The sequence below is a fragment of the Rana temporaria genome, chromosome 13 (genome assembly GCF_905171775.1).
Source record: "Rana temporaria chromosome 13, aRanTem1.1, whole genome shotgun sequence".
Classification (NCBI taxonomy): domain Eukaryota; kingdom Metazoa; phylum Chordata; class Amphibia; order Anura; family Ranidae; genus Rana; species Rana temporaria.
The window spans coordinates 20,859,277-20,871,974 of NC_053501.1; the positions used below are offsets into that span (position 1 = coordinate 20,859,277).

Below are 12,698 nucleotides of genomic sequence, written 5' to 3' on the forward strand. Positions count from 1 at the left end.
TTGATACCGAACTTAGCGTGGACACCCGATCGACATAGCACAGGGTAGACCAGAACTCCTGGACTCAAGCAATCCGACAGCCTCAGCCTCCCAGGCAGCTGGGATTACAGATGCACGCCACTGCAACCGGCAAAGGACATGGCTTTCTCTGAGATACTAGAAGCTAAGAGCTACATGATTTCAATAGCATGGGGTTGATTTACACACTCAGGATGGCAAGCTGCGGTCTCAGAACTCTGAGTAGAGCGACCTCGTGTGGTGAACATGCAGCATCGCATGTGAGCTGAAGATGCATTATCTAACTTTCACCAGTAGGGATCAGTGCTGCTCATACAGTTTATTGTTTAAAAGTATTACTGATTAAAAAAAACTAAAAAACTAAAAAAAAAAAAACTCCATAGAATTTTTTTTATAACTTCTCCCTCTAAAATAACGCAATTATTATAAAAAAAACAAAAATAAATAAATAAATAAATAAATATATATATATATATATATATATATATATATATATATATATATATATATATATATATATATTTATAATGATAATAATGAATATAAATGAGGGTGTATAAAAAAAGAGAAAAAAAATATATATATTTTTGAATACATTTAATGAATAAATGTAAAAATAAAAAGGGGGGTGGGGGGGTATAAAAATACATGAATAAATAAATAAAAAAAAGACTGTGTTTCACTGTATTATCCAGGCTGCTCTACACCGTCTATTCACAGGCGCGATCCCACTACTGATCAGCACGGGGGTTTTGACCTGCTCCGTTTCCGGCCTGGGCCGGTTCACCCCTCCTTAGTGCAACCTGGTGGCCCCTGGCTCCCCTAGGGCCACCATATTGATACCGAACTTAGCGTGGACACCCGATCGACATAGCACAGGGTAGACCAGAACTCCTGGACTCAAGCAATCCGACAGCCTCAGCCTCCCAGGCAGCTGGGATTACAGATGCACGCCACTGCAACCGGCAAAGGACATGGCTTTCTCTGAGATACTAGAAGCTAAGAGCTACATGATTTCAATAGCATGGGGTTGATTTACACACTCAGGATGGCAAGCTGCGGTCTCAGAACTCTGAGTAGAGCGACCTCGTGTGGTGAACATGCATCATCGCATGTGAGCTGAAGATGCATTATCTAACTTTCACCAGTAGGGATCAGTGCTGCTCATACAGTTTATTGTTTAAAAGTATTACTGATTAAAAAAAACTAAAAAACTAAAAAAAAAAAAAAAAAACTCCATAGAATTTTTTTTATAACTTCTCCCTCTAAAATAACGCAATTATTATAAAAAAAACAAAAATAAATAAATAAATAAATAAATATATATATATATATATATATATATATATATATATATATATATATATATATATATATATTTATAATGATAATAATGAATATAAATGAGGGTGTATAAAAAAAGAGAAAAAAAATATATATATTTTTGAATACATTTAATGAATAAATGTAAAAATAAAAAGGGGGGTGGGGGGGTATAAAAATACATGAATAAATAAATAAAAAAAAGACTGTGTTTCACTGTATTATCCAGGCTGCTCTACACCGTCTATTCACAGGCGCGATCCCACTACTGATCAGCACGGGGGTTTTGACCTGCTCCGTTTCCGGCCTGGGCCGGTTCACCCCTCCTTAGTGCAACCTGGTGGCCCCTGGCTCCCCTAGGGCCACCATATTGATACCGAACTTAGCGTGGACACCCGATCGACATAGCACAGGGTAGACCAGAACTCCTGGACTCAAGCAATCCGACAGCCTCAGCCTCCCAGGCAGCTGGGATTACAGATGCACGCCACTGCAACCGGCAAAGGACATGGCTTTCTCTGAGATACTAGAAGCTAAGAGCTACATGATTTCAATAGCATGGGGTTGATTTACACACTCAGGATGGCAAGCTGCGGTCTCAGAACTCTGAGTAGAGCGACCTCGTGTGGTGAACATGCATCATCGCATGTGAGCTGAAGATGCATTATCTAACTTTCACCAGTAGGGATCAGTGCTGCTCATACAGTTTATTGTTTAAAAGTATTACTGATTAAAAAAAACTAAAAAACTAAAAAAAAAAAAACTCCATAGAATTTTTTTTATAACTTCTCCCTCTAAAATAACGCAATTATTATAAAAAAAACAAAAATAAATAAATAAATAAATAAATATATATATATATATATATATATATATATATATATATATATATATATTTATAATGATAATAATGAATATAAATGAGGGTGTATAAAAAAAGAAAAAAAAAATATATATATTTTTGAATATATTTAATGAATAAATGTAAAAATAAAAAGGGGGGTGGGGGGGTATAAAAATACATGAATAAATAAATAAAAAAAAGACTGTGTTTCACTGTATTATCCAGGCTGCTCTACACCGTCTATTCACAGGCGCGATCCCACTACTGATCAGCACGGGGGTTTTGACCTGCTCCGTTTCCGGCCTGGGCCGGTTCACCCCTCCTTAGTGCAACCTGGTGGCCCCTGGCTCCCCTAGGGCCACCATATTGATACCGAACTTAGCGTGGACACCCGATCGACATAGCACAGGGTAGACCAGAACTCCTGGACTCAAGCAATCCGACAGCCTCAGCCTCCCAGGCAGCTGGGATTACAGATGCACGCCACTGCAACCGGCAAAGGACATGGCTTTCTCTGAGATACTAGAAGCTAAGAGCTACATGATTTCAATAGCATGGGGTTGATTTACACACTCAGGATGGCAAGCTGCGGTCTCAGAACTCTGAGTAGAGCGACCTCGTGTGGTGAACATGCATCATCGCATGTGAGCTGAAGATGCATTATCTAACTTTCACCAGTAGGGATCAGTGCTGCTCATACAGTTTATTGTTTAAAAGTATTACTGATTAAAAAAAACTAAAAAACTAAAAAAAAAAAAAAAAAAACTCCATAAAATTTTTTTTATAACTTCTCCCTCTAAAATAACGCAATTATTATAAAAAAAACAAAAATAAATAAATAAATAAATAAATAAATATATATATATATATATATATATATATATATATATATATATATATATATATATATATAATGATAATAATGAATATAAATGAGGGTGTATAAAAAAAGAGAAAAAAAATATATATATTTTTGAATACATTTAATGAATAAATGTAAAAATAAAAAGGGGGGTGGGGGGTATAAAAATACATGAATAAATAAATAAAAAAAAGACTGTGTTTCACTGTATTATCCAGGCTGCTCTACACCGTCTATTCACAGGCGCGATCCCACTACTGATCAGCACGGGGGTTTTGACCTGCTCCGTTTCCGGCCTGGGCCGGTTCACCCCTCCTTAGTGCAACCTGGTGGCCCCTGGCTCCCCTAGGGCCACCATATTGATACCGAACTTAGCGTGGACACCCGATCGACATAGCACAGGGTAGACCAGAACTCCTGGACTCAAGCAATCCGACAGCCTCAGCCTCCCAGGCAGCTGGGATTACAGATGCACGCCACTGCAACCGGCAAAGGACATGGCTTTCTCTGAGATACTAGAAGCTAAGAGCTACATGATTTCAATAGCATGGGGTTGATTTACACACTCAGGATGGCAAGCTGCGGTCTCAGAACTCTGAGTAGAGCGACCTCGTGTGGTGAACATGCATCATCGCATGTGAGCTGAAGATGCATTATCTAACTTTCACCAGTAGGGATCAGTGCTGCTCATACAGTTTATTGTTTAAAAGTATTACTGATTAAAAAAAACTAAAAAACTAAAAAAAAAAAAAAAAAAAAATCCATAGAATTTTTTTTATAACTTCTCCCTCTAAAATAACGCAATTATTATAAAAAAAACAAAAATAAATAAATAAATAAATAAATATATATATATATATATATATATATATATATATATATATATATATATATATATATATATATATTTATAATGATAATAATGAATATAAATGAGGGTGTATAAAAAAAGAGAAAAAAAATATATATATTTTTGAATACATTTAATGAATAAATGTAAAAATAAAAAGGGGGGTGGGGGGGTATAAAAATACATGAATAAATAAATAAAAAAAAGACTGTGTTTCACTGTATTATCCAGGCTGCTCTACACCGTCTATTCACAGGCGCGATCCCACTACTGATCAGCACGGGGGTTTTGACCTGCTCCGTTTCCGGCCTGGGCCGGTTCACCCCTCCTTAGTGCAACCTGGTGGCCCCTGGCTCCCCTAGGGCCACCATATTGATACCGAACTTAGCGTGGACACCCGATCGACATAGCACAGGGTAGACCAGAACTCCTGGACTCAAGCAATCCGACAGCCTCAGCCTCCCAGGCAGCTGGGATTACAGATGCACGCCACTGCAACCGGCAAAGGACATGGCTTTCTCTGAGATACTAGAAGCTAAGAGCTACATGATTTCAATAGCATGGGGTTGATTTACACACTCAGGATGGCAAGCTGCGGTCTCAGAACTCTGAGTAGAGCGACCTCGTGTGGTGAACATGCATCATCGCATGTGAGCTGAAGATGCATTATCTAACTTTCACCAGTAGGGATCAGTGCTGCTCATACAGTTTATTGTTTAAAAGTATTACTGATTAAAAAAAACTAAAAAACTAAAAAAAAAAAAAAAAAAAACTCCATAGAATTTTTTTTATAACTTCTCCCTCTAAAATAACGCAATTATTATAAAAAAAACAAAAATAAATAAATAAATAAATATATATATATATATATATATATATATATATATATATATATATATATATATATATTTATAATGATAATAATGAATATAAATGAGGGTGTATAAAAAAAGAGAAAAAAAATATATATATTTTTGAATACATTTAATGAATAAATGTAAAAATAAAAAGGGGGGTGGGGGGGTATAAAAATACATGAATAAATAAATAAAAAAAAGACTGTGTTTCACTGTATTATCCAGGCTGCTCTACACCGTCTATTCACAGGCGCGATCCCACTACTGATCAGCACGGGGGTTTTGACCTGCTCCGTTTCCGGCCTGGGCCGGTTCACCCCTCCTTAGTGCAACCTGGTGGCCCCTGGCTCCCCTAGGGCCACCATATTGATACCGAACTTAGCGTGGACACCCGATCGACATAGCACAGGGTAGACCAGAACTCCTGGACTCAAGCAATCCGACAGCCTCAGCCTCCCAGGCAGCTGGGATTACAGATGCACGCCACTGCAACCGGCAAAGGACATGGCTTTCTCTGAGATACTAGAAGCTAAGAGCTACATGATTTCAATAGCATGGGGTTGATTTACACACTCAGGATGGCAAGCTGCGGTCTCAGAACTCTGAGTAGAGCGACCTCGTGTGGTGAACATGCATCATCGCATGTGAGCTGAAGATGCATTATCTAACTTTCACCAGTAGGGATCAGTGCTGCTCATACAGTTTATTGTTTAAAAGTATTACTGATTAAAAAAAACTAAAAAACTAAAAAAAAAAAAAAAAAAACTCCATAGAATTTTTTTTATAACTTCTCCCTCTAAAATAACGCAATTATTATAAAAAAAAAAAAAAAAAAAAAATAAATAAATAAATATATATATATATATATATATATATATATATATATATATATATATATATATATTTATAATGATAATAATGAATATAAATGAGGGTGTATAAAAAAAGAGAAAAAAAATATATATATTTTTGAATACATTTAATGAATAAATGTAAAAATAAAAAGGGGGGTGGGGGGGTATAAAAATACATGAATAAATAAATAAAAAAAGACTGTGTTTCACTGTATTATCCAGGCTGCTCTACACCGTCTATTCACAGGCGCGATCCCACTACTGATCAGCACGGGGGTTTTGACCTGCTCCGTTTCCGGCCTGGGCCGGTTCACCCCTCCTTAGTGCAACCTGGTGGCCCCTGGCTCCCCTAGGGCCACCATATTGATACCGAACTTAGCGTGGACACCCGATCGACATAGCACAGGGTAGACCAGAACTCCTGGACTCAAGCAATCCGACAGCCTCAGCCTCCCAGGCAGCTGGGATTACAGATGCACGCCACTGCAACCGGCAAAGGACATGGCTTTCTCTGAGATACTAGAAGCTAAGAGCTACATGATTTCAATAGCATGGGGTTGATTTACACACTCAGGATGGCAAGCTGCGGTCTCAGAACTCTGAGTAGAGCGACCTCGTGTGGTGAACATGCAGCATCGCATGTGAGCTGAAGATGCATTATCTAACTTTCACCAGTAGGGATCAGTGCTGCTCATACAGTTTATTGTTTAAAAGTATTACTGATTAAAAAAAACTAAAAAAAAAAAAACTCCATAGAATTTTTTTTATAACTTCTCCCTCTAAAATAACGCAATTATTATAAAAAAAACAAAAATAAATAAATAAATAAATATATATATATATATATATATATATATATATATATATATATATATATATATTTATAATGATAATAATGAATATAAATGAGGGTGTATAAAAAAAGAGAAAAAAAATATATATATTTTTGAATACATTTAATGAATAAATGTAAAAATAAAAAGGGGGGTGGGGGGGTATAAAAATACATGAATAAATAAATAAAAAAAAGACTGTGTTTCACTGTATTATCCAGGCTGCTCTACACCGTCTATTCACAGGCGCGATCCCACTACTGATCAGCACGGGGGTTTTGACCTGCTCCGTTTCCGGCCTGGGCCGGTTCACCCCTCCTTAGTGCAACCTGGTGGCCCCTGGCTCCCCTAGGGCCACCATATTGATACCGAACTTAGCGTGGACACCCGATCGACATAGCACAGGGTAGACCAGAACTCCTGGACTCAAGCAATCCGACAGCCTCAGCCTCCCAGGCAGCTGGGATTACAGATGCACGCCACTGCAACCGGCAAAGGACATGGCTTTCTCTGAGATACTAGAAGCTAAGAGCTACATGATTTCAATAGCATGGGGTTGATTTACACACTCAGGATGGCAAGCTGCGGTCTCAGAACTCTGAGTAGAGCGACCTTGTGTGGTGAACATGCAGCATCGCATGTGAGCTGAAGATGCATTATCTAACTTTCACCAGTAGGGATCAGTGCTGCTCATACAGTTTATTGTTTAAAAGTATTACTGATTAAAAAAAACTAAAAAACTAAAAAAAAAAAAAAAAAAAATCCATAGAATTTTTTTTATAACTTCTCCCTCTAAAATAACGCAATTATTATAAAAAAAACAAAAATAAATAAATAAATAAATAAATAAATATATATATATATATATATATATATATATATATATATATATATATATAATGATAATAATGAATATAAATGAGGGTGTATAAAAAAAGAGAAAAAAAATATATATATTTTTGAATACATTTAATGAATAAATGTAAAAATAAAAAGGGGGGTGGGGGGGTATAAAAATACATGAATAAATAAATAAAAAAAAGACTGTGTTTCACTGTATTATCCAGGCTGCTCTACACCGTCTATTCACAGGCGCGATCCCACTACTGATCAGCACGGGGGTTTTGACCTGCTCCGTTTCCGGCCTGGGCCGGTTCACCCCTCCTTAGTGCAACCTGGTGGCCCCTGGCTCCCCTAGGGCCACCATATTGATACCGAACTTAGCGTGGACACCCGATCGACATAGCACAGGGTAGACCAGAACTCCTGGACTCAAGCAATCCGACAGCCTCAGCCTCCCAGGCAGCTGGGATTACAGATGCACGCCACTGCAACCGGCAAAGGACATGGCTTTCTCTGAGATACTAGAAGCTAAGAGCTACATGATTTCAATAGCATGGGGTTGATTTACACACTCAGGATGGCAAGCTGCGGTCTCAGAACTCTGAGTAGAGCGACCTCGTGTGGTGAACATGCATCATCGCATGTGAGCTGAAGATGCATTATCTAACTTTCACCAGTAGGGATCAGTGCTGCTCATACAGTTTATTGTTTAAAAGTATTACTGATTAAAAAAAACTAAAAAACTAAAAAAAAAAAAAAAAAAACTCCATAGAATTTTTTTTATAACTTCTCCCTCTAAAATAACGCAATTATTATAAAAAAAAATCAAAAAATAAATAAATATATATATATATATAAACATATATATATATATAATGATAATAATGAATATAAATGAGGGTGTATAAAAAAAGAGAAAAAAAATATATATATTTTTGAATACATTTAATGAATAAATGTAAAAATAAAAAGGGGGGTGGGGGGGTATAAAAATACATGAATAAATAAATAAAAAAAAGACTGTGTTTCACTGTATTATCCAGGCTGCTCTACACCGTCTATTCACAGGCGCGATCCCACTACTGATCAGCACGGGGGTTTTGACCTGCTCCGTTTCCGGCCTGGGCCGGTTCACCCCTCCTTAGTGCAACCTGGTGGCCCCTGGCTCCCCTAGGGCCACCATATTGATACCGAACTTAGCGTGGACACCCGATCGACATAGCACAGGGTAGACCAGAACTCCTGGACTCAAGCAATCCGACAGCCTCAGCCTCCCAGGCAGCTGGGATTACAGACGCACGCCACTGCAACCGGCAAAGGACATGGCTTTCTCTGAGATACTAGAAGCTAAGAGCTACATGATTTCAATAGCATGGGGTTGATTTACACACTCAGGATGGCAAGCTGCGGTCTCAGAACTCTGAGTAGAGCGACCTCGTGTGGTGAACATGCATCATCGCATGTGAGCTGAAGATGCATTATCTAACTTTCACCAGTAGGGATCAGTGCTGCTCATACAGTTTATTGTTTAAAAGTATTACTGATTAAAAAAAACTAAAAAACTAAAAAAAAAAAAAAAAAAAACTCCATAGAATTTTTTTTATAACTTCTCCCTCTAAAATAACGCAATTATTATAAAAAAAAAAAAAATAAATAAATAAATAAATAAATATATATATATATATATATATATATATATATATATATATATATATATATATATATATAATGATAATAATGAATATAAATGAGGGTGTATAAAAAAAGAGAAAAAAAAAATATATATTTCTGAATACATTTAATGAATAAATGTAAAAATAAAAAGGGGGGTGGGGGGGTATAAAAATACATGAATAAATAAATAAAAAAAAGACTGTGTTTCACTGTATTATCCAGGCTGCTCTACACCGTCTATTCACAGGCGCGATCCCACTACTGATCAGCACGGGGGTTTTGACCTGCTCCGTTTCCGGCCTGGGCCGGTTCACCCCTCCTTAGTGCAACCTGGTGGCCCCTGGCTCCCCTAGGGCCACCATATTGATACCGAACTTAGCGTGGACACCCGATCGACATAGCACAGGGTAGACCAGAACTCCTGGACTCAAGCAATCCGACAGCCTCAGCCTCCCAGGCAGCTGGGATTACAGACGCACGCCACCGCGCCCGGCGAAGATATTACAGCTCTCTATTCCTCTAGAATCTGTTTTCTCAGTGACGTCATCGGCTCAGCACTGCCATCTACAAGCAGCACTTAGAATTTCTCCCGCACAGGTAGCACTGAGAATTACAACCGCACGCTGTTTGGCTTAATATAACACTAGGGGCGCTCTCTGCTTTACCACGCCTGCGCACTAACTGTAGATGGCCTTGCCGATGCCTGTCTCGGAAGGACCCCGTTCCAGCGTCCATAGCGTCGCTTAGCAACCTGCGGCGCTCCCGTCCTTGGCAACCGGAGTGCGACCACAGTAACCCGCAGACTGCAACATGGCCGAGGGAGGGGAGCCGATCGTCAGACCCAAAAGGATCTTCATCAATAACCTGGATACGTACGCTGCCAGGAACATAGGAAAGGTGAGAGGATGGGTCGGCAGGCACAAATCAGCCAATAATAGAGTAAAGTTGACGCAATCCGGACATTAATATAGATAAAGTAGCTGCCATATTTCTTTATTTTTGCTTTATTGAGTGGCATTTAGTTCACACCAGAACATAGGCTTGGACGCCCCACGTTTCCCACGCCAGGTTCAAAATGCAATGCAGCTGTGATTTGCAGCGGGTGTTAATGTTACGTTAAAGCGGGGGTTCACCCTAAAAACGATTTTCTAACATTTCATCCAGTTCACTCTCTACATTCACAGTATGCCGTTTGTTTTTGCTGTACATACCTCGTACAGCTATTTTCTTCCCCGGCTTCCGGGTCTGGACTCCCGCGGGAGTGGGCGTTCCTATCCAGCAGGTGATTGACGTGATGACAAGAACGACCTCACCCTGTCGCATAAGGAGCGCCACGAGTTGCCGAAAGAAACCGAATGGCTTATGCGCTCCTTATGTGACGGGGGGAGGTCGTTTTTGTCATCATGTCAATCACCTGCTGGATAGGAACGCCCACTCCTGCGGAAGTCCCGACCCGGAAGCCGGGGAAGAAAATAGCTGTACGAGGTATGTACAGCAAAAACAAAAAAACAAACGGCATACTGTCAATGTAGAGAGTGAGCTGGATGAAATGTTAGAAAATCGTTTTTAGGGTGAACCCCCGCTTTAAGTGCGTTTGCATGCATCACATCCCACGGTACAGAAGTCCTATGCCTTCCACTTGCTGTGCTTTTTCCTAAAGGTGTGCATGCACTGCCTTCTGTGCAGTTCAGTGCGTTTCAGTTCATTCAAAATGAATAGGCTAAAATCGCACCGCACGTGAATCGCAAAGGAATGCTCAGTGTGTTCCTATGCGATTCCTGGTGTGAACTGGCCCTTCACTTTTTTGTATGCGGAGGTGAAGCTGCCATGAATGGTGACTTCATGTGAGCTCTTGTGGGAAAAATGCTCCAAGTCTGCGTTTTTTTTTTTTAATGCAATGCACTGCAAACCAGCTTTGTTGTATGAACAGGGCACATAGAAAACAATTGTTTTCTATGTAGGTACAAAGAGGAGGTGGGATTTTAACGGTGCTAAAATTTCATGCAAAATAGAAGGCTATTAGAATTTAACATTTTTATTATGATAATGTATAGACATAATACAGAATACAAAAAGAAGAGCAGGGTGCAATAAAAACAAGATCCGTGTGGGTCGCTGAAATCCCCAAATATTTCCCCATTTAGGCTTCCTCAGGGGGGTATATATCAGGACCACCAATTTCAACAGTTAGCTCTAAGAGCCCATTCACACAGGGGCGACTTGGGATCCGACTTGAAGTCGCCCCCAAGTCGCGCTGTTGAGAAAATCAATTAAAGTGGATGGAGCCGTCACTACTGAAGTCGCTACGACTTCTGAAAAGGTTCCTCTACTACTTCAATCCGACTTCTAGGCGACTGGTATCCATTGGTTTCAGTGGAAGTCGCCTCAGAAGTCGGATCACTGTCTTTACTGCAATGACTTTTCAGGAAGTGAAAATAGTTTTTAGGGCAAACCCCTCCCTCCCACAGAACTGATTTTAGTTTGATTGGCCACTGGAAAGTCGCCTGTCCTGGAGGCGACTTGAACTCGCCTTCTAAGTCGCCCCAAGTCGTGCTGTGGTGCGCACTCGGGTCGCGTCCAGGTCGCCTCGCAAAGATTCGTGTCGCCCCTGTGTGAATGGGCTCTAACATGGAAATACAAAAACGAAATAGAAGATACAGTTCAAAAATACATACTACAGTATACATTGGTGTTTGCTCGGCAAACGGCCTTGAAAGGGAACCCACCTGTACCAAACCAGGACGGAAGGAATTCACATGCAAAATTAATCCCTTTCTTTCTTCCCTTTTTTTTTTGACGATTTGTGTAATATAATTATCATGATATATACATCTGATGCTGAATTTCTGGTACTGTAATCTCGTAAAGTCTCACGAGATTCCAGTATCGGGGGCCGTTCTCCACTGTTTGAAGCTTTGGTAGATCACTTCACTCCTCCAAGGGTGAAGCGATCTTCTCCAGTTCATAAACTGGCACACAGAGGAGAAAAATCTCCTCCGTGAATGCCGGAGAACTAAGCAGTGAATAGATTTCACTGCTTCATAAAAGGACACCTTTGTATTGCTAGTGCCTTGTCCCAAAAGATCGTTTTCTGATCATCCGGGATGGTTATACACTCCATGTGGGGCTCCGCATGTGAATTCCTTCCGTCCTGGTTTGGTAGAGGTGGGTTCCCTTTCAAGGCCGTTGGCCGAGCAGCACACACCAATGTATACTGTAATGTGTATTTTTGAAATGTATCTTGTATTTAGTTTTTGTATTTCCATGTTAGAGCTGACTTTTTGAAATTGGTGGTCCCGATATATACCCCCCTGAGGAAGCCTAAATGGCGAAATATATAGGGATGTGACATCACACGTGACCACTATCTCACAAAACTTGGGGATTTCAGCGGACCACACGGTTCTAAGTCTGCTTCAATACCTTGTTTTTATTGAACCCTGCTCTTGTTTTTGTATTCTGTATTATGTCTATACAGTATCTTAATACAAGTTTAAAATTCGAATAGCCTTCTGTTTTGCATGAAATTTTAGCACCGTTATAATCCCACCTCCTCTTTGTACCTACATTAATTACCTTTGGGATGAGGTGCGTTTTGCCATAGAATCACTTGGATCTCTTCCATTCTCTACAAAATAGTTTTCTCTGTGCCTGTGTGGTGACCAGTGTTGATAAAGTGCAGAAAAATGCATACAGTGTGAATGAGCTCTTAGGCCTCAGCCATCCATGTGAAGGACCGT

The 12,698-nt window shown here is 39.5% G+C and overlaps 1 protein-coding gene across 1 annotated transcript in view; it reads left to right on the plus strand.

The window, feature by feature from the left end:
- Positions 1–9,637: 9,637 nt before the first annotated feature.
- The window catches only part of AK7 (adenylate kinase 7), a 50,961-nt gene continuing 47,900 nt past the window's right edge, over positions 9,638–12,698 (plus strand). The window contains exon 1 of the mRNA XM_040333889.1: positions 9,638–9,855. Within this exon, the coding sequence (XP_040189823.1) occupies positions 9,769–9,855 (87 nt within the window). The 5' untranslated portion in view covers positions 9,638–9,768. The remainder of the gene's footprint in view (positions 9,856–12,698) is intronic.